The sequence below is a fragment of the Lycium barbarum genome, chromosome 2 (genome assembly GCF_019175385.1).
Source record: "Lycium barbarum isolate Lr01 chromosome 2, ASM1917538v2, whole genome shotgun sequence".
Lineage (NCBI taxonomy): Eukaryota > Viridiplantae > Streptophyta > Magnoliopsida > Solanales > Solanaceae > Lycium > Lycium barbarum.
In genome coordinates, this window is record NC_083338.1 from 112,007,312 (window position 1) to 112,028,298 (window position 20,987).

Genomic DNA, 20,987 nt, shown 5'->3' on the forward strand with positions numbered 1-20,987 from the left:
GCATGCTTTAATCATCAAGAGGAAAAAATGTTTTTTTTTACATAAGGATAATTAGGTAAACTTTATACTTCATTATTGGTTTCTTAATATGCGTGTTTTTGGCTAAGATGACACTTATTACAGGACGGAAGGAGTATCATACACGCGTCACGTACGATAACAAAGGTGGGGACGAAGAGAATAAACGTTTTAGGAGTAAATATTTGCCCCAAGTTGGATGATAAGGGCAAATATGTATATTTTTTAAAAAAGTGTCACGAATAACAAATATAACCTTTTAAAAAAAAAAAAAAACAGAGGCAAATCTGATCCTTTTCTGTTTTATAATGGTAATGTTCTGAAATAAAAAAAATAAAAAAAGAAATGAGAGTTCATCAGTGGCAATATGACAATTGATTCTCACCGGATCCAATTTATTTACTTTCTCCTATTTTGATTATTTCAGATGTGTTCTCATTATTGAAACAAATGAATAAAATACGAGTTATTTTATGTCAATATAATTTACTTTTGTTGTTTTAAGCCTCTGAAAAAATTACTAAATCTTAAGGAAATGATAGTTTGAATTTTACAAGAACATAAAAAAGGAAGATGGTGGAGAAATCTTTTAATCTCGTTTAATTAAAAGGGGACAAAAGATAAACTTGTTTAAGGGTCAATATATCAAGCTTTTTGGAGTGAATATAGACATTGATTTCTTAAATTGTTAAACAGACTTATATGTTTAAACTATGTGACAAATAGAATATATCACTACCTATACAGTTAAAATAATTTAAAATATTTAAACAATCTATATAAAAAAAAACAAATGATTTTTGTAGATAGTTGTAAAGAGTAAATAGAGAAGTACTCATTTTGAAGAAATCGAAAAATTAGCACTACTTGAAATGTACTCCCTCCTTCGTATTTTATATGACACTCTTTTATTTTTAGTCAACCCAAAAAAAAATAATATCTTCTATATTTGAAAATAATTAAACTTTATGAGATGATTTACGACCACATAAATATCTAAGGTTTACTTAGGACCATAAATTTCAAAAGTCTCCTTTCTTTATTAAACTTCGTGTCAACTCAAACACCTTCGTATAAAATGGGACAAGGGGAGTAAATAGCTAGGTGCATCCCAAAATGAGTTGTTGTTATTCCCGCGGTTAGGGGTGGGCATGGTATGGTATATATCGATTACCATACCGAAATCAAATTTTTTTATACCATGGTTTTGGTGTTATGGTATTTAGTATGCATTTTTTTAAAAGTTTGGTATTCGGTACGGTATTTGGTATTTATAAATAATATACCGAAATACCGAATACCATACCGCAGTATATAGTTACATATACAATTCATATATATTAGTATTAAAATACTAAAAACTATTTAATCTAGTATTAGTACCAAATTAATTGTTTAGATGTTGGAATTTTGACTAATTAAACTTGATTGAAATGCCCTTTTTGTCTAATTGATTTACGAAGGGGATTGTTTGTGCTTTCTTTTGAATATTTTTACATGTGTAAGGTGTTAGTACGATATTATTGAGACGCTTCTTAAATAGCCGAAGTCATAATTCTCTATTATATGAGTATATATAAGTGGAATTCGAAAAAACTATAGTTACCGATTTACCGTACCGTAAAATACCGAAACCGAACTTCGGAATATCGAACCATACCGAATTAATTTGATATAGTATTTTTAAAAACCGAAAATTGAAATTATCGTACCGAAATTTCCAATATCTTACCATGCACACCCCTACCCGCTGTCACTTCATATCAGCGTTCCTAGTTGGTCTTATATTAGGGGTACATCTGAAAGTTCGATTTTGGCAAATGTGTCACAGGTCACACCTACTTTGAGAATCTAACCCTCAAAAGGCCCAAAACCTCATAAAAAAAATAAAAAAAAAAAAAAAAAAACTAAAAGGTTCATGTTTCATACTTCTGGAATTCTGATTGAAAAACTTGGAAAATGTTGTTTTTGTGTAAATGAACAACGGCTTACTATCTATCCCTTCAAAACATGCTGTTGTTCATTTCATTTACTGTTCATATTGTCACTATACAAGTAACTAGCTAAGTAGCTATACTTCCTGCAACACTAGTATCAACAAGTGCTGGCTACAGCTACAGGTCTGTACCATAATAAGTAGTAAAAAGTCCATAGATGTTAAAGCAGCCTTTCTGAAAGAACTTGATCATCTTAATAAACTTGAGTCTCTTCCAGTTGGGCTGAAAGTTGTTGCTGAAAGTTGTATATCTTTTGCAGAAGCTGAAGGACTTAGCCCAGTAGGAGAAGTCATTTCAAGCTGATTACTTGAAGACTTGGAAGAAGTATTGGTAGGTTTAGGAGATCCTCCAATTCCAAGCTGTAGGCATGACCTGAAATGTAGTTAAATTTTCACGATATAGCACGGAAGGGCATAAGACCAATGCTAAATCATTAAGAATAGCTTTTTAATGCAAGAGATACAGCTAAATAAGACTTTCTGCATATTTAAACTGCAACTAACTAGTTTGCTTTTGCTGAGAAACAACTATCTGCTGGTACTATGTATTACCAATTTAACACAGTATGTATCCTCTGTCATCCTCCTTACCACGAGTAATGATATTCTTACAACTCACAAGATTCATAACTTTTAAAGTTTACAATCTAAAGTTTCAAAATGGTGCATCTTTCCATGGTAAAAAAGGACATTTTACTTCTGATTTCAGCTTTTCTAAAAAGACGAACTAGAGCTGTTTCATTACTATGAACCTACCGCAGGTGGAATTTGGAGAGCTGGAGATTAGACATGAAGAAATTTGAACAGCATCCACTGACTCGAGTCATCTTATCAGATAAATCCTGAGTTAACTGTACAGTAAAAAAAAATATATAAAAGATCTTATTCGAGTACTACCAATCAAGTAGAGTGTGGTGTGCAACAAAAAGAATAATAGAGTTGTCACGTTGAGGGAAAACATCAACCGCCGAGGCCAGGAAAAGATAAAATCCTGGCTTGTAAAGAACAACAGCTGCTCTTGATTTAATCGCATACTTACTGTTCCTTCTTGGGAATTCTGGACATTGGAGAGCTCAAATTCCTGGGATGCCTGCCTCCTTTTTTCATTAATGAGAACAAACGCACACTTGCATATGAAGAATAGAAGTATCACACTAAGAGAAAGCACCAGAATGAATTCAATAATAATTGCTGATCCAAAAGCTGCAAATCAGATGCACGTATTATTATCATTCTGATACTTGATACTATAATAAGTCTGTCAATGCTTTACTTATCCCAAATGAAATTTCAGGAAAAAGTTGAGAACATTGCATAATTTGTTAGAAAATTAGACTATTTCTCATAGAATCAATGCAATATTCAAAAAGTTACCATGCCTCTCCGTTTGCATGAATTGCATTTTGAATGAACCAATAACCATTATACGAAAAATAGTTTCTTTGACAGTCGCATCTGAGGCCTGTAACTGCATATTTTAACATTTCAAAATCTTACCCGAGATCTGTGGGAGGTAGAAGAAAGCACCATTTCCAGTTATGGGTTTACCAAAAGCAAGGCATTTGGAACCAAAAATTCTGTAGTATTTGGCAGGTGAAAGTGGGGTTTGTCATTAGGTAAGATAAGAATTTAAAAAGTTGTCACCGGTGGTAATAGGCATGCACCACGAAGTTCAGGAAAAAAAATGCATAGAAAGAAGCTTCTTAACGACAAATATTGAAACTTTCTGATGCATAACTTACCATGTGCAAATAACGAACTCAGAGGTCTTTCTCTCTTGAGACTAACAGAAGCTTCAACAAAATGAGGCATTGACATCATTTCAGTGCAGTCTGGGTAGCACCCATAGTTCCCCATATCATTCACCGTCACAATAAGAATAGCACGATGTTCATCACCCTGCAAAGAAACTCAGTAGTTATGCAGATCGAAACTGAAAAGGAAACACGATAGATAGCAACAGGTATGACAAAGAATGAGTCAGCGAATTCTCCAACACAATGCAATAGTGAATATACATCCATTTTCCAATATAACTCTTAACATCTCCAAGGTTTTTCAGTACATGTCATACAATATAAACACAAAATATGCATATACAGCCTTATTATGTTCACAAAGTTCTTAATAGCCCATAAAAGAAGTCACAGCAAAGGGAGAAAGGGAAAATTTGCTATAAAGGCTGGATTGCAGAAAACTATTTCTGACTATCTTAGATTACTCCTGATGTCTCGTGGCACTGCCTTTGCCACTTCTGAAGTAGTGATACATATACCATTAGCCAACCTCCTGATCCCCTGTATTTCATTGGTATAGCGATAGGCATAAACAAATGAACTGGAAAATAAAGAAAACCATATTGCTTGAATTATTTTATTGTTTTCACATCTTTCAATACTGTTTCTTGATTTTTGTTTTGGTTCTTTTCATTAGACTAGTTTGGAGGGAAGGGGGTGGGTAGGGAACGGCATATGTGGCTGCATTTGAATGAGTGTCACAGGAAATCAAAAGTGATCTCAGAGGGCAATGAAACCATTACAACATCAGAACTAATCTTAATGCTCCCCAGCTTGTACTGATTACCTGCTGTCTTATGAAACGGATAGTAAGCATATGATCTGATTAACAACAACAGCATACCCAATGTAATCCCACAAGTGGAGTCTGGAGAGGATAGGATGTAAGCATATGATATTCTAAATATGTACTTGATGCACTTATTATAGACTAGGTAAATGATATTACCAAATCAGGAAATAATACGTCAATAATATAGATAAGGAAGATATATGATACGGGTAAGAACCGAAGATGCTTGCAGAGGTGGTACACTGAGTATAAGAAAGAGTACATGGTAGTTATGTTAGTTAATTCCCAGTCATATTAAAGTTCTGTCATTTATACAGATTAGTCCCTAAGAGTTATATTTAAGTTGTTGAGTATTGCAAATTGGTCCCTAGTCGTTTTTGTCTTGTTCACGAGGGGACCACTAGTTAGTTACGGACTGTCAGTCCCTTTTTCTTCTGCATAGTACTAATACCCTGTATTCAGCTATTTTGGAAATCAATCAATATTATCTCTATCTTATTTTGCCCTAGTTAGCTTAGCTTCTTTGTAGTTTTCTTCTTCATTATTTGCAGCCGCAACAATATAAGGCACAGGAACCAGCGTCAAAATGATAGCAGTAACTTAGAATCTCTAGAACACACATGATATAGCAATTGCTCCAAGACACTGTTGCAGTCTTCTAGTGTACCCCGAAATCTAATGCCTTTGGCTTTGACCATAAAATGTTCTGAGATGGTTACAAATGTCTGAAGAGGCTGCCACTGGTAGCTGGTTTTCAGTTTTAATTCAGTCGTGCTAATGAGGTTAGCAGGAAGCTTTGTTGAAAGGAAGCCAGAGCTGACTTCCACTGAGAACATTACCAAGAAACGAGATGCATTCCCTGAAAACAAACTTAAATATCAAAATTTGTAACATTTGAAAGAGGCACTCAACTATGTTTCAAATGTAAAAATATATATCCCTCTCTCATATCGCAAAAGCATCAGCATTCAGGGGCGGACGTAGATAGAGCCGAGGGGGTTCATCCGAACCCCCTTCGACGAAAAATTACATTGTATATATAAGGTGAAAATTATTTTTTATGTATATATAGTAGATGTTGAACCCCCTTATCTTCTTCCTTTATGACTTCTTTATATTTTTGAACCCCCTTGACATAAATCCTGGCTCCGCCACTGTCAGCATTATAAACAACAGATGTTACTGTGAGACTTGCATAATAGAAGTCGTTTTCAGCAGAGCACCACACCGCCAGATATAGAATGTTTTGACTAGAAAAGCAGGTAGCCTTTTTTTATCTAGAATGTGAAATTAAAATCTTGATGAGAAAAATTCAGCTATCTATTTTGATTTGATTAAATAAATTGCACATCTCGAGGTGATATCAAAGATTCTTACCTCTAACTCAACAACCCAAATTAGCGCGACTCTCATCCTTCATTATCCATTTATTTTACATATTTTACAAACTATTAAACCAATCCAAAAAAGGTGCTGGGAATATCTCCTATTATAGTAGTACCCATTTATTACAGCCACATTGAGTTGAAAGCATCATCAAACTCACGTACCAGGATAATGCAGTAGATCTGGATCTCCAACAAAAACAGCAGACTTATTCCTACCTCTGGTAAAAATGGATACTTCTTCACTCGCTTGATCCATAATAACAAAAGAAGGGAGATCAATTAATGGAGGATCATTGATAGGTTCCACCAGTATAGGAATATCTAACTCATTCTTCCCATTTTTGTTCATTGTAGAGACTTGAATTGTATCAGTGCCGTAGAAGTTCTCATTCCTGATTCAAAACAACACATGAGACTCGTTAACGCAACACTTTCAATCCTATTGAAAAGTTATTTGCAAGAGAGGGTGCACCCCCCTTTTTTTTTCTAATCCCGGGGAAAGGTGTCCCACAGTTGCTGGCCTAGTTTAATGTTTAAATATAATTTATTTATCTTTTGAAAAAGAACAACTAGCATGAAATGAGAGGAAATAAGATAGTTATTAATGTTGTATGAAAGGGAGTGGAAGAGCTACAAAAATGCTGATACAAAAAAACAGTTCATAATTGTAGTTCTGTCTTCTGTTACATAGACTTCTCACTAAAGGATGAAGGAGAAAATAGACAGCCATGAAATCACAAATGCGGATCTAGAATAGTCTTTAGTATAAGAAATAGTGTAGAAAGAGAACTTTTGCCCAAGTTCATCAGGAGACCATAGATTCTCAACCTGTCCTAAATGCTGATAGAATAAGAACATTCCAGCTCTATCAATAACTGGTTCATTAGTAAAGAAAAGCTAGCACAACAATATTTTCTTCCGAATTGGTGCTCTATCAAAATTTATTCTCAAAGTAACACTTTCAAATATAGTAATTCCCAAACAAATACTTTTATTTTCACCAACCATGTTGCTTTAGTGAAAAGAGCACTATTAAGAAAAAAAAACCTTCATTTTTACTAAAATATGATATTCCTATCTAATTGTGCTCGTAATATTAATTCATAAACTAATATGTATTCTCACCCATTATTCTTGGATTTTTACTTGTTCTTCCAGCATCTTCTTCTAAGAGCCTGGTACACATTCTTTACCACACACCTCCCATCAATTCAAACATGATTTGTGCGATAAGCATACACTTAAATTCTGGTTCTGAACACTCCAATTATAAATGTGCTCAAGTTCTCATTCAAATTCTGGCAGAGTTGATGTTATTTGTGATTAATATTGTTCCAGCAAATTTTTAAGTGTAAAAATGAGTAACGCATGAAACCTAGAATCAGGAGAAGGGTTCCATGAATCATGATGGATTAGATCATGTGGAGTGGGTGGCGTAAGTGTTAGGGGGATCGCGAAAAAGAATGAAGTGCTATATATGACATATTATAGTGTTATTTCGGGAAATTTTTTGAAAGAAGATTTTTTTTTTTTAAATAGTGGTAGACTGGAATAAAGATACACTTGAAAAATCTACGCATACACAAGGATGACTTCCCAGCTAGAAAAAGGACACTTTAGAAGCAAATAATAATCAACTTACTAAATTCCGAAGAAAATTCAACAGATAAATAAATGGTGAGAATTTATATGCAAATAATCATACCCAAAGTACTGCAGCGACTGAATTGCAAAATTGATTTCTTCTAAACAACCTGTTAAAGTTAACTCAGTAGTCTTTCCAACCTCTTTGGACGTAGAAGAAATACTCCAGGTTGGCTGCCAAAATTGCATTATCATAGGAGACAGAAAGATGATCCCAGATTGTGCACTAAATGTAATGCTGATATTTTCAGTTGAATCCGAATAGATAATCTCAAGTCCAGAGAAACCACTGCATCCAGTTAGCAGACCAGATTATAAACTCTTAGAAATCAAAAGCAACACAAAATCTTGACTAGAAATTTACCCGAATCTCGGACTAATAACATCTTCAGTTGCCAGCAATTTACTTGGAACAGAAACGAACTGAGGAGGGATGCTTAGAACAGATATATCCACACCACCAGAGGCAATGTTCCCGTTCACGTCACATATTGTATAAGAGAAAGAATCCCTCCCATAGAATCCTTTGAAGGGTGTATATCTAAAGAGATCTCCATATTGAAGAGTTGAACCATGACCTGGCTGTGCATAGAAATTCAATTGAGGCAACTTTTCACGAAGACAGCTGAAAAACAGAAGGAAAATACATACACACATTCTAAAACTCTGTGTTAGGAAAAAAACTTGATCAGCTGTAGATGGACTATTTGATAACCTATGTGAGAAAGCATGTCTAAACACATTTTGTACACATACATTATACATAGTGGACAATATCCATGAAATTCTCTTACCTCTAACTTTTAGTTACAAAACAAAAAGTATATATTCCATCAATTGTGTAATCCCAGTACACCTACCTTTGAAAATTCAGAAATTGTAATGTTATGGTCAGCAAAATAGTCATTTTCAAGAGCATCAAAAGCAATTGAATCATCCTCCCAAACCCAGACCGAATCGTTCTGTACTCTAGGGAAATACTCACCTGAAGGGCAGAAGAAATCCTTGGGTCAGATGAAGTCAGGTCAGGAAAAGCAAGAATTACCAATTTCAATGACCATGTAGTTGAAGGATTAAAGTAGTAATTCTGCATTATAACAAGCTTCATTTGATCTTACCCTATAAGAAATTCATTTTAAGTTTCAAAGGAAAGAACTCACTAGTGTATACATTCACACCAAAGGGGCATGGCATGAAACGCATTCCATCAAAAGAGGCACATAACTCATAGGTGCCAACATCCTTTGCCAGGTAGCTGCCACTATACATGCCATCCTTATTGTCAATAAAAGTCCATGTTGAAAAACCTGATCTGTTAACTGAACCAATCTCCAACTTTAACTTTGATTGTTGTAAGAGGACTGGATTAAAATATGAATCCATGAGTTGTATTGTGATATCATTCTTTGTCAGCTTTGGTACTTTTGGACTGAATTTCACAGGTCCTGAAAGAGATATATTAACTTTGCCTGCATCAAAGCAATGAAACATCAGAGAAACTAGAGAATCAGAAGATCCATGCATCATCATCCTCAATAAAGTTAAACAAGTTGATGTATGACGTATACAAATGTTTGGCTGCATAGATACTGCGTTGTGACCATTAGTTGATTTTTTCAAATAATTCACAGGCTGGAATTAGGACTATTTCTAGCCAAATAAAAAAAGTTCTGGTACAAGAACCATCTCTTCATATCAACAAGAAAGTGCTCCTTTCCTAGTTAACTCCCACAAATTAGTTATACTTCATGAATATGCATAAAGATTAACAGCATAAACATGTACCTGCAGTTACTGCCTTTCTGAATGGATGACCACCATTTAATGGAATATTTCCACAAAATACACGAATTTCATAGATTCCACTCCTCTCTGGTATATAATTAACATCAAAGGCACTAAATCTCATGTTTCTCGGCTGCAACCAAAATAACTATCAGTTCCGTCTATTCTAAAGCCTAACATAAAGAACACTATGGAGAATCCTTACATCAAGGTTCGTATCAGCCAGAGGAGTAAACCCAAGTTCCACATCATTAAGTGCACCGCAATTCAAATTCGTACCACATAGAGTTCCTATGATAGAGAGGCAAATAATCAAAAATTGTCAAGGTAAGTGTATCCTATTTATCAAAAACTGAATTCTTATTTTCATACCATTGACCATCTTCATTGGATGTATGCTTGCTTGTGCATGATAGGAATCAAATTCATTCACTACTTGTACTTGCAGGCTTTCTGACTCAACAAGTGAAGGATATAGATAAGCATCCTTCAAGAAGACAGAGAACCGTGCAGCTTCACCAGCAACAGAGTCATTTAAACCCGACCCATTAACAATACTATTCATTCCATCACAATAACCTATAAAATTTGAAATAGTAGATCAGAAGCTAAGTACTGAAAAAGTACTACCTCTGATGCATAGCTTCGTATGCAGAAGGAATATCAAGATGATAAAGTATCAGAAGGTAATTATAACAGCACAAGCTACTTATAGCATTAACAAGCAGTTAAAAGTTCAATCTGCTACACTGGAAGAGATGGGGAACTTTTCATTTCTGAAATATTCTTACCCTAATTTGAGATTATTCACAAGGTTACCTGCTAACTTAACCTCCGACGTGATTTCTTTTCAGTGAGAAGCTTCTTTGAGTCTAAAATCTAATCATACGTGAATTTCTAAAGTGTTAACCAGGTGTCACTGAAGCAACTGAAAGAAATAGTTCCATAGATAACTAAGCTAATAGCAATAAAAAGAATGCATACAAAAACTAAAATTTTAGAGCAATTTGTTGATATGAGAGGCATAATAAGCGTAAAGGAAAGAAACCAAGAAATGTAAGTGGCAGCAAACGTAGTCGCTAAAGCACCTATATACACAGTAAAATGAAACGGCATAGTTGAGATGGAATTATTGTGCTCTTTATGATATATCATAAGCTTGAAGTCCCCTGGTTCCGTTAGGCTGAAGGAAAACAACTGGATACCCAGGCCAACCTGCTTGAATTGAATATCTGTCACAGGAATAATCAAATCTGTTCCATTTTCAATAACTTCAACATCAAATTCATACAACCCTGGAACAAGATTTCCATATTGATCGTGCTGGTGAATAAAACCTTCCATCAGAGAAAATATTTGGAAATACTTTGTTTCAACTTCCCACTGCAATAAACATTTTGAAACATCCACAGATCCTGCAAGATGAACCTAGGAATCAGTTACTATCCAAGAGCAACATGCACTAAAGCAAAGGGCAACAAAAGTATTCACCAAAAGTTTGTAAAAGACATAGTGAAATCACTTTTTGTTAAAGCATGAATAAGATTCAAAATCTAACCAAAGAAAATAGAATAAAAATCAATATAAACTTTATCAATGTATCAGCATCCTTTGTTAACACTTAAAGAACTAATAAATTCACCTTGATGATCAATATCAATTGAAGAGCATGAAGAATTTCTCCAAGATTGTTGCTAGAACTAAAAAAACAAATATTATTAGCCTTATGCTTACATGAATCACCTGGGTTCACTATGAGCATTAGCGGACAGCCCCTCAATGTTTGGTTGTCTCCATGTATATTAAGCAAAAGACTTCCAGCTGTAGATACAATAAACTCCGCCACAAGATAACCAGATCTATCCCATCCTTTATTGGTGAAATTGAGCATATTTGCAACGGAACCATTGAAAGTAGATATAGACAATGTAAAGTTGTAAGAGTTCAGTCCTTCACTTGCTGAAGAGATATTATTCCCAAATGCATCTTTAGGAAGAATCGTAAGTGAAGCTTTCGTCCCTGCTACAAACTCACTCACTCCGTTTTTCCATGACACCATGCTTGCAGATGGATAGATGTTACCTTCATATACACAGCATAATTGAGTAAGGAATAGTTGATAAGATGCCGACATTAACAGAAAATTTAGGGTGTGGTCGGTATGGAGGAAAACATAACATTTTTCAGAAAATGTTTTCCAATTTTCCCATGTATGTTGGTCAAAATGTTTTGGAAACATTTTTTCTTGGAAAACGAGTTCCATAAGTGACATTCCAAGTTCATTGTCTCCTTCGCACCCACCCAATGCCCTGAACCCCCGCCCCTTGACCATCTCACCCACTACCACCCCCGAACCCCCATAGTGTTTTGTTAGATTACATATAAGTGCTCTTGGGATGATATTTTTTGGCTTACTTACCAAACACTAGGAAATAAGTAAGAAACTCACTTGTTTTCCCAGAAAACTTTTTCTAGGAAAACATTCTTCATGCCAAACACAGCCTTTAACTTCATTATTAGACCACTTAATTTGCATGTAAAACTTATCAAATTTATCCAACAAAGAGAAACTGCTCCACCGGATGCTTATACATACAAATAGACGAAACGTTTAATTAGACGAATTTATGTACTATAGTCAACAATGAAGTTTCAATAACAGGATTAAGTGACTAAACCTGGGGTGACTAGAAAATGCAGTGAAGAATCAAAGACATTGAAGTGATCTTCAGTAATCAGCACATTGAACAATCCAGTCTTGATGGGAACAAAAGAAATCCTCCAACCCCCAAAATTACCACCAAAATTTGATGAAACTCCAGAAATGTAAGAGCTGTTTCCCATCTTATCATTGACACTGATGTTGGGATTGAAAGGGTGCTTGAATTTAGCAGGATCAAAATTTCCAATAACTTTCACCATTATGGTTGCCACATCCCCAGCCACAAATGTATCATTGTTGTCCACCCAACTAAATGCAAAACTAGGAACTGCCAACTCTTCTGCCAAAACAAAAAACAAAGAATGTTACACCCATTTCTCGGGCCGGAACTATATACTCCCTCCGTTCCAATTTAAGTATCTTACTTTTCTTTTGGTCTTTCTCAAAAAAAAAGTCTTTCAATATTTAGTATGTTATAATTCAAACATCACACACGTCGAAAGTTTAAAATCACAAAATTTAAAGAATATTTTAGTACATTACACACCTTTAATTTAGAATCACAAGATTGAAAAGTCACTCTATATTTCTTAAACTTCGTGTCAGTCAAACAAAGACGCTTAAATTGGGACGGAGGGAGTATACATGTGTATAGTAGGATGGAGGGAGTATACATGTGAACAGTATTTATCAAAACCTTTTGTGTTGTGTCATGTGTGTGTGTATATACTATTTAACTGTGCAACCATTTGTTCTAAATTCTTGATCAGTTTCAGTCTAGATCGTAGTGTTTCTGAATAGACTTACATACAGTAACTTTGGACTTGGCAGTGAGGAGTTTGAATTACCTGATAATGAAAGTTGATGAGTTAAAGAGATGATGAAGAAAACTAAGATGGTACAGAGGAGAAGTTGGTTCGCCATGGATGATTGATCACAAAGAGAGCGGGAGATATTTGAGCGGTTTTTACACGACAAAGTTGGTTTTCTTATACTTATAATGAATGTTTCGTGCGGTGTGGGCTAATTTCTTTTTCAAAAGTGCAACTAATAGACACACTGATTACATGCAAATGACTAGTGTCATTAATTAGGCTGTCCAAGAAAAAACTAAAAACCGAATCGAATTAAAAAATCTGAGCAAACAGACTTAGAAAAATTGAGTATTTAGTGAATATTAAACAAGAAAAACTAAACCTAACCACCGGATATATATATATATATATATATATATATATATATATATATATATATATATATATATATATATATATATATATTATTTTATTATTTTTATAAATAACTAAAAAAAATTATAATTGAAGTTTTTCTTTGAAAATTAGTCTAGATATATTCGTCATCTAAGTTGGGGGGTCATTAGCACAAATGCTCCCATTCGGGGTGGCCTATAATTTTTGCCTTTCAAATATGTGGTCTTTAATATTTGTCCTTCGGCACTTGTCGTGCGGCATAAGTTTAGATTTCGGGTTGCAAAAGTGTATATTTTCGTATCATAATATCTCACAAGAACAATGGAGGTGGAGTACAATAGTTCATTTGTACAAGAACAAGGGCGACATTCAGAGTTGCAACAACTACAAGGATATCAAGCTGCTAAGTCATACTATGAAAGTTTGGGAGAGGGTGGTGAAGATGAGGGTGCGGAGAGGCGTGTCTATTTCTGAGAACCAGTTCGGATTCATGCCATGGCGCTCGACTATAGAAGTCATCCATCTTGTAAGAAGAATGGTGGAGCAGTATAGAGAGAGGAAAAGGGATCTTCATATGGTATTCATCGACCTAAAGAAGGTATACGACAAAGTCCTAAGGCAGGTCCGATGGAAATGCTTAGAGGCTAGAGGTGTACCGGCGGCGTACGCTAGGGCAATCAAGGACATGTATGATGGAGTCAAGACCAGGGTAAGGACAGTGGGAGGAGACTTAGAGCACTTCTTGCACCAAGGATCAGTTCTCAGCCCATTTCTATTTGCCTTGGTGATGGATAGATTGACGCGGCAAATCCAAGGTGAGGTGCCTTGGCAATGGCGGAGCTAGAAATTTTGGTAAGGTTATTCAAATGTTGACGAGGATATAATTTTTTTCCGATAAATGAGTGCAACAAATTTTTTTAACATCATCACTGCACACTCGCCTAAAAATTTATGGTCCATTTGATTTCGCAAGTTATTCTTGATAAATTTCATTGCTAGAAAACTCTTATGGTGATTACAATTTCAAATGACAACCACATACCCAGTGTACGTAATCCCACAAGTGGAGAACAACAAGGGGCATTCCGAGAATGTTACAAAGCGAGAGATAACGACTAATTAATATTCCTTGAAAAAAAAAAGAGAACAAAGTTGGATAATTAAAATGTTCACAGAAGTAATTAAAAAAGAAAAGAGAACTGAATAAGAGGTTGCTAACTTGCTATTAGATCTCGTAGTCTCCTTTTTAACAATACGTCATCTTCTTTTCTAGGAAATAACAAGGAAAGAAGAAAGACTAAAGAAGCTTTAATAAATGAGTCCAACGTAACTCCAAACCAACATAGGAATAAACCAAATGCAAATTAATCATATTTGAATGCAAATTAATCATAACTCAAATACAAATAAGTTTAGTCGGAACATGGAAGAAAATAAGTACAAATACAAATCAACCAAGTAGCTTAAGACATTGTTTGTATATTTTCTTTTAAAGAAAGAAGATGACCAGCGTTTGACGCAAGCTTTAAACTGTGACTTTTAGGTAAAATTGGACACCCTTTACCTCTAAGCTCTCTATCTCAATTATTTTAAGGGTGTTCAAAATTTAATTTATATCCAATTAACTATAATATCTAATTCATATACTAGTACCATTTTCCAGCTAAGGGTGTGCAGGTGACCACCCTTGGCCATGAGTGGCTCCGCCACTGTGCCTTGGTGTATATTATTCGCGAATGACATAGTTCTAATTGACGAGACTCGCAGCGGAGTTAACGCTAAGCTGGAGGTTTGGCGAGGAACCCTGGAGTCTAAAGGGTTCAGGTTGAGTAGGACCAAGACAGAATATTTGGAGTGCAAGTTTAGCGACGCAACGCATGAGGCTGGCGTAGAAGTGAGGCTTGGTACCCAGGTCATTCAAAAGAAAGGAAGTTTCAAGTATCTTGGGTCTATTATCCAAGGGAATGGTGAGATTGATGATGATGTCACACAATGTATTGGGGCAGGGTGGATGAAATGGAGGCTAGCATCCGGAGTCTTGTGTGACAAGAAGGTGCCTCAAAAACTTAAAAGCAAGTTCTACAGTGGTGGTTAGACCAACTATGTTAAATGGGCGAAGTGTTGACCAGTCAAGAACTCTCACGTTCAAAAGATTAAAGTTGCGGAAATAAGAATGTTGTGATGGATGTGCGGGTATACTAGGACAGATAAATGAAGATATCCGAGACAAAGTGGGTGTCACGCCTCGAACCATGGCCTGAGCGCAATACAGCACTCGATACCTGACTGCATGTGACCGAGCAAACCACATCGCTTGCTGACTCAACATGGGCATGAACTGATGCGGAATAAACTATAAACATGTATAATTTAAGTAAAGCGTGGGACCATAAATCGTAAGTCTGAAAATATCATAATATCATAATGCGGAATAGTTTGAATAAACATAATAATAATGTGCCAAAATGGCTAGACAACTCTGAATATCTAACATAACATAACTGACTAGTCTATGAAACCTCTGACATGAGTCTGAACTGTTAAACATGATTGCTGGGACAAGGCCCCAGCATACCTTAACTGCATAACTATCATCAAAATAAATAATGACAAGGCCCCGAAGAAGATTGGGCTCACCAACAGCTAATACATGCAATGTCCTGCTGAGCAAATGCGTCGTCCTGTAAGTCTGTACCTGCATCGTGAAATACAGGCCTCCAGGCTATAGAAAAGGGACATCAGCACATTGAATGTACTGGTATGTAAAGCAACTGAGCGAAATAAACATGGCATAAAAAATAACATGATAAGAATTGAAACTGTAACCTGGTCATGAACATGAACATGAATACATACATGAGTAAAAAATAAATGTGGGAGAGCATTAATATAACCGACATGAAACCACCACTTTAGTGTGTAGCGTCTGATCTCTGCCCGATCAGCTAAGCCATCTTGTACCTTGTCGGGGTACAAGACATGAACATGACATAAATTGATCCAAATCCTTTAATGGGGACAATATGAAGGAATCGTCCTATCTGGGCGGATAGATCCTTATCCTACACTGGCAAACGTAGTTTCAGGTATAAACCTGCTCGGTAATCTGTGCAACTCTAAAAAACATAGAAATGGTATAGTTGGCTAAGAAGCCCGTGAATTTCATAAAATGACTTGTATTATAACATGAATATAGTTATATAATATACTTGCATGAAAATGTGTAGACATGTAGGACTTTCATGAAATTAAGCATAATAGTTCATAACTTGTATTTTAGAACCCATGAAATTCAAAGCATGGGTTTTCATGGATTACGAACAGATTTTCAATAACCAAAATGGAGTATTAAGAAAACAATAACGAATTATCTGTACAATCATGGTATATCATAGTAAATGTGCTTAGGGTTATCATTAACATGGCTAAAACCCTAATTTTGGTATAACTTCATACTTTCATGGAAGTACGTGGCATGGGAAGAAAAAAGATGTTACCACAAGTAGTTAGAAACCCTACATACCTATTATTGCTCCAAACTTGCAATGGAAGTCCAAAAGTTTGGACTTTGAACCTTGAGATGGGTTTGTTTGAAAACCCTAGGTTAAGAATAGTGGAGCTCGCTTAGGAATTGATTATACGATGATAGAGTCGCCTGAAAATACGCGGAAAGGACTTACCTTGATGTAGAAGATGGTTGGGAAGAGAAAACCTTCGTGCTAGAGCTTGGGATCCATGAAAACTGATTTTCTAGAATAAAGTATCGTATTTACATTGTTTGTTGTCGGGGAGGATTGAGGATGCCCTTTGACGGTCCGTCGAGTTGTTTTGATGGTCTGTGTCAGATTTTTGACGGTGCATCATTGACAGTCTGTCGACGTGTCAACGGTCTGTCAATTCGACTGTACTGTCAGTAGCCTAAGAAATTCTAGAGAGTTTGAAAAATGAGGTTCTAGGGACGATACGTTTTGACAGTCCGTCAACCAATCGACAGTCCGTCCCTTTGGCCGTCGAATGTCACCTGCAGAACTGAGTCTAGTTTAAATTCCCCATTTTGGCTTTCGAGATCCCTGAGTCATAGACACGACTTAGTTTAAAGGTACGAGGTGTTATAATGGGAGTGGCCTCGGTGGATGATAAGATGCGGGAAACGAGGCTGAGATGGTTGATCATGTGCAGAGGAGATAAATGGATGCCCCAGTACGGAGATGTGAGAGGTTGGCTATGGAAGGTTTCAGGAGAGGTAGAGTTAGCCCGAAGAAGTACTGGGAGAGGTGATTAGACAGGACATGGATAAGGTACAGCCTACTGAGGACATAACCTTAGATAGGAGGCCATGGACGATACATAGTAGGGTAGAAATGTAGTAGGTAGTCCTGTGTTGCTCTACTTAGTAGGTCCATAGTACTAGTCGTAGTATTACTTGTATAATTTCTTGCCTTTCGACTTCTGTTACATTCTATTATTTCTTGTACTGCGATTAATTAATTTGTATATCGACTGTAGTTACTGTTTTTTTTCATAATGTTATATCATTCTTTTTACCTTATTTAGCTGTGGTAGCTACTGCTTCTTTTTTCAGGTTTGCTTTATCATGGCTTTTTCGCTCTTGTTATTTTCATTTTAATACTGCTTTTATCTACTTGTCTGTCCTTTTTTTTCAAGCTTTCTCTTGAACCGAGGGTCTTCCGAAAACGACCTCTCTACCTTCCAAGGTAGAGGTAAGGTTTGTGTACACTTTACCCTCCCTAGACCCGATATTGTGGGATTTCACTGGATATGTTGTTGTTGTTGTTGTTGTTGTTGTAATATCTCACAAGTTATGCGAACACGACAAAACTTTCAAAACTCAACATAAAACGGCCAAAAAGGCATCAAACCCTACAAAAACAGTCACATTATTCAACTAAAAAAAGATAAAGAACAGATGGCCCAACAAGCATAACTCCAGTTTCTGAACATTACAACAGATTCTGAAAATACTACACAATTTATGTTGCATAACTTAATTCCAACAGAACTTATGTCAAGTGAAATAAACGTTCAGTTTTCGAAGACAAGTGTTACAGATCTTATGCCGAGCGAAGCAGGTCTGAATATTTTCATTAAATAAGTAGCAGGGACAAAAATTAAAGACCACAGATACGAGGGACAAAAACTAAAGACCAAGCGCGTTTGAAGAGAATCAGTGCAAAAACTTCTCTAAATTTTGATGTCCCAATAAGCTTTATGCTCAAGCTCGACTGACAAGTGACACGTTTTCCCATATACCAATCTATAAGGGAAAGATCCTCATAGGTGACTGTATGTTGTTCGATATGCCATATAGTATCACCTAACTTCACAGTTCAATCCTTACGCGTTCATTTTCTCAACAATCTGCTTAATCTTCCTATTTGACACTTCAACTTCACCACTCATCTGGAATGATAGATAGTCCTAACCTTGTATCTGTCACGACCCAACCCCGTGGGCCGCGGCAAGTGCCCTAGCTGGGCACCTATACATACCCGATACCCAAATTAGCATATTAACGAAATAATATAATAATAATATTAATGGACGCTACAGAATTTAGCATAAAAAGCAGACTTGGCACACATAGGCCGATAAGGCCATCATAGAACAAAGTATCTCAAACATATGTACAGAACCCACACAGATGTATCCACAGACCTCTACAGAACATATCATAATCATAAGACGGGACAGGGCCCCGTCATACCCAGAACAAAGTACATATCCAGATAGCAGTGACAGACTGTACCAAAAGATGGGCTCTGAAGAAGAGAGCGCCCCAAAATAGCAGAAGTGGGATCCTAAACAGATGGATCAGCGAACCTGTCGTCTGTACCTGCGCGGCATGAAAACGCAGCCCCCGAAGGAAGGGGGTCAGTACGAAATATGTACTGAATATGTAAAGCGGAATCACAGAAGTCAAATCATAATGGTTATAGAAAATGAGTACAAAATCCAGAGTGTCAAATGCATATTTCCAAAACAGACAGAATGTGTACAGAAACATATGTCATATCATATCCGGCCCCTGCCACGGGACTCGGCAGACAGAACATGGTCACCCTCCCGACACTGGTGCCACAATACAGAGGAATCAGAAAAAGGGGCGTGGCCCCGTATCATAAAATGTCATATCAAAATGGCCATAACAGATCAGATCAGAATAGGCGGACATGGCACATCATACTCCACAGACCCATGTACGCGTATACCTGCCCCCTCACATCGGGGCGCGGCGAACAATGCAGAGAATCACGCTTGACAACATATCCTGGCCCGGGCTCAGTGTGGGAAACATTGGGACATCCACGAATGGAGTAGTGAGAGACTAATGCAATTTAAAAATATCATAAATGTTTTCAAAGACTCAATGAAGCGTATCAAAGCCAAACAAATCCAATGGAGTCGGACGGAATCATAATAAATGTATCTCGGATATCATAATAAATTACGGAAACATAACCTTCCTGAAGTTATTCCGAGTGTCAAAATAATTTATAATATTTAATAGAATATTTAAAACAATATTCGTTAAGCGATTAGTAGGGTAATCAAAACATTTCTTTCAAAAATCGCTTGAAAAGGGAGCTTTAGCACATTAAGGGCAAAACCGGAAATAGTAGGCCCGCTGATAACGTCCAAATCCACCCTATTAATTAGAATGGGCACGGTCGTATGCAAATATATTTACCCAACTATGAGTTGGGGTCGAATCCCACAGAGAACAATATGTAGGCGAGTAGGAAAAGTAGGAATTTTCACCAACTACGCTAAAGCCAAACGATAGATAATATTTTGGTTTTGTTTGAGAGAAAATTATAACTAATGCAAAAATGTAAACTAACCTAGAAAGCAAGTAAAATGATCAATGGCCACAAGCATGGATACAAGGGAAACTACGCTCAAGTAACGATCCAATGTATTTCATGATTTACAAATAATGGTGAGTTTATATTACTTAGCCTCGGATAATGACTCTAAATTAGCTTCTTCCGAAGACTAACTAGACTACCTAATTGAATATATCCCTAAAGCAATTAGGAGCATTAAGAACACCCGAATATGGCTACAAGTGGTGTCGCCTATTCCTAGGTCGATTTCCATTAGATGAGGGTTAACGCCCCAAATTCTTGTTAATTAATCTTTCCCAATCCCGAGTTTGCCTCTTCCAAGTTTAAACCGAAATAAATGGGCAAGTCTTAGGGTTAGCTACTCCCTTAAGAATCATTCAAAATGAGATTAATTAAAGAAACAATAACTCACTTCATTAGGAATAAAATCATTCAACACATAAACAAAACAAGAGATTCAATCCAAACTTAAACAATATATACTTCCATAAAGAAGGTTCAAGTATTGAAATGAAATACTACACACATAAATATTCAATACAAAGCAAGAGTAGAAGAAATGGGTAAAGAATTTCTCATTGGGTGCTTCCAAATCTTCTCTTCCAAGGTGTTGGTGATGAACCCTAGCCTCCAAGAACTTGTGTGTTGTGCCAAAGATGAAAATATTTTGCCCCCTAGTCTTCCTTTTATGTTTCCCAATTTTTCTAAGTCCAAAAAATGACAAAATATGCCCCAGATTTTCGTTTTTGCAGTTCTGCCCGTTTTTTGCAAATCTGTCCCGTTTTTGCAAAACTGTCCACTTTTGACAGTTTTGCAAAACTGTGC

The 20,987-nt window shown here is 36.2% G+C and overlaps 1 protein-coding gene across 3 annotated transcripts; it reads right to left on the reverse strand.

Annotated features, from left to right (window-relative positions):
* Nucleotides 1-1,607: 1,607 nt before the first annotated feature.
* Nucleotides 1,608-13,087, reverse strand: LOC132626771 (protein GAMETE EXPRESSED 2). 3 transcript variants are annotated; one of them, XM_060341758.1, is made up of 17 exons: nucleotides 12,931-13,087; nucleotides 12,099-12,422; nucleotides 11,164-11,502; nucleotides 10,509-10,835; nucleotides 9,793-9,999; nucleotides 9,626-9,711; nucleotides 9,421-9,553; nucleotides 8,796-9,104; nucleotides 8,496-8,620; nucleotides 8,000-8,217; nucleotides 7,697-7,924; nucleotides 6,154-6,383; nucleotides 5,224-5,462; nucleotides 3,757-3,913; nucleotides 3,054-3,217; nucleotides 2,771-2,865; nucleotides 1,608-2,387 (listed from the first exon to the last, which is right to left on the reverse strand). In XM_060341758.1, exons 1-17 carry the CDS (start codon nucleotides 13,004-13,006, stop codon nucleotides 2,204-2,206), a joined length of 3,441 nt encoding a protein of 1,146 aa, XP_060197741.1. In that variant the 5' UTR covers nucleotides 13,007-13,087; the 3' UTR covers nucleotides 1,608-2,203. The 3 variants fall into 3 exon arrangements, with proteins under 3 accessions (XP_060197741.1, XP_060197743.1, XP_060197742.1); XM_060341759.1 differs by lacking the exon at nucleotides 2,771-2,865 and having other exon boundaries at nucleotides 2,223-2,387; XM_060341760.1 differs by lacking the exons at nucleotides 12,099-12,422; nucleotides 12,931-13,087 and having other exon boundaries at nucleotides 1,609-2,387; nucleotides 11,155-11,286.
* Between the last annotated feature and the right edge of the window lie 7,900 nt (nucleotides 13,088-20,987).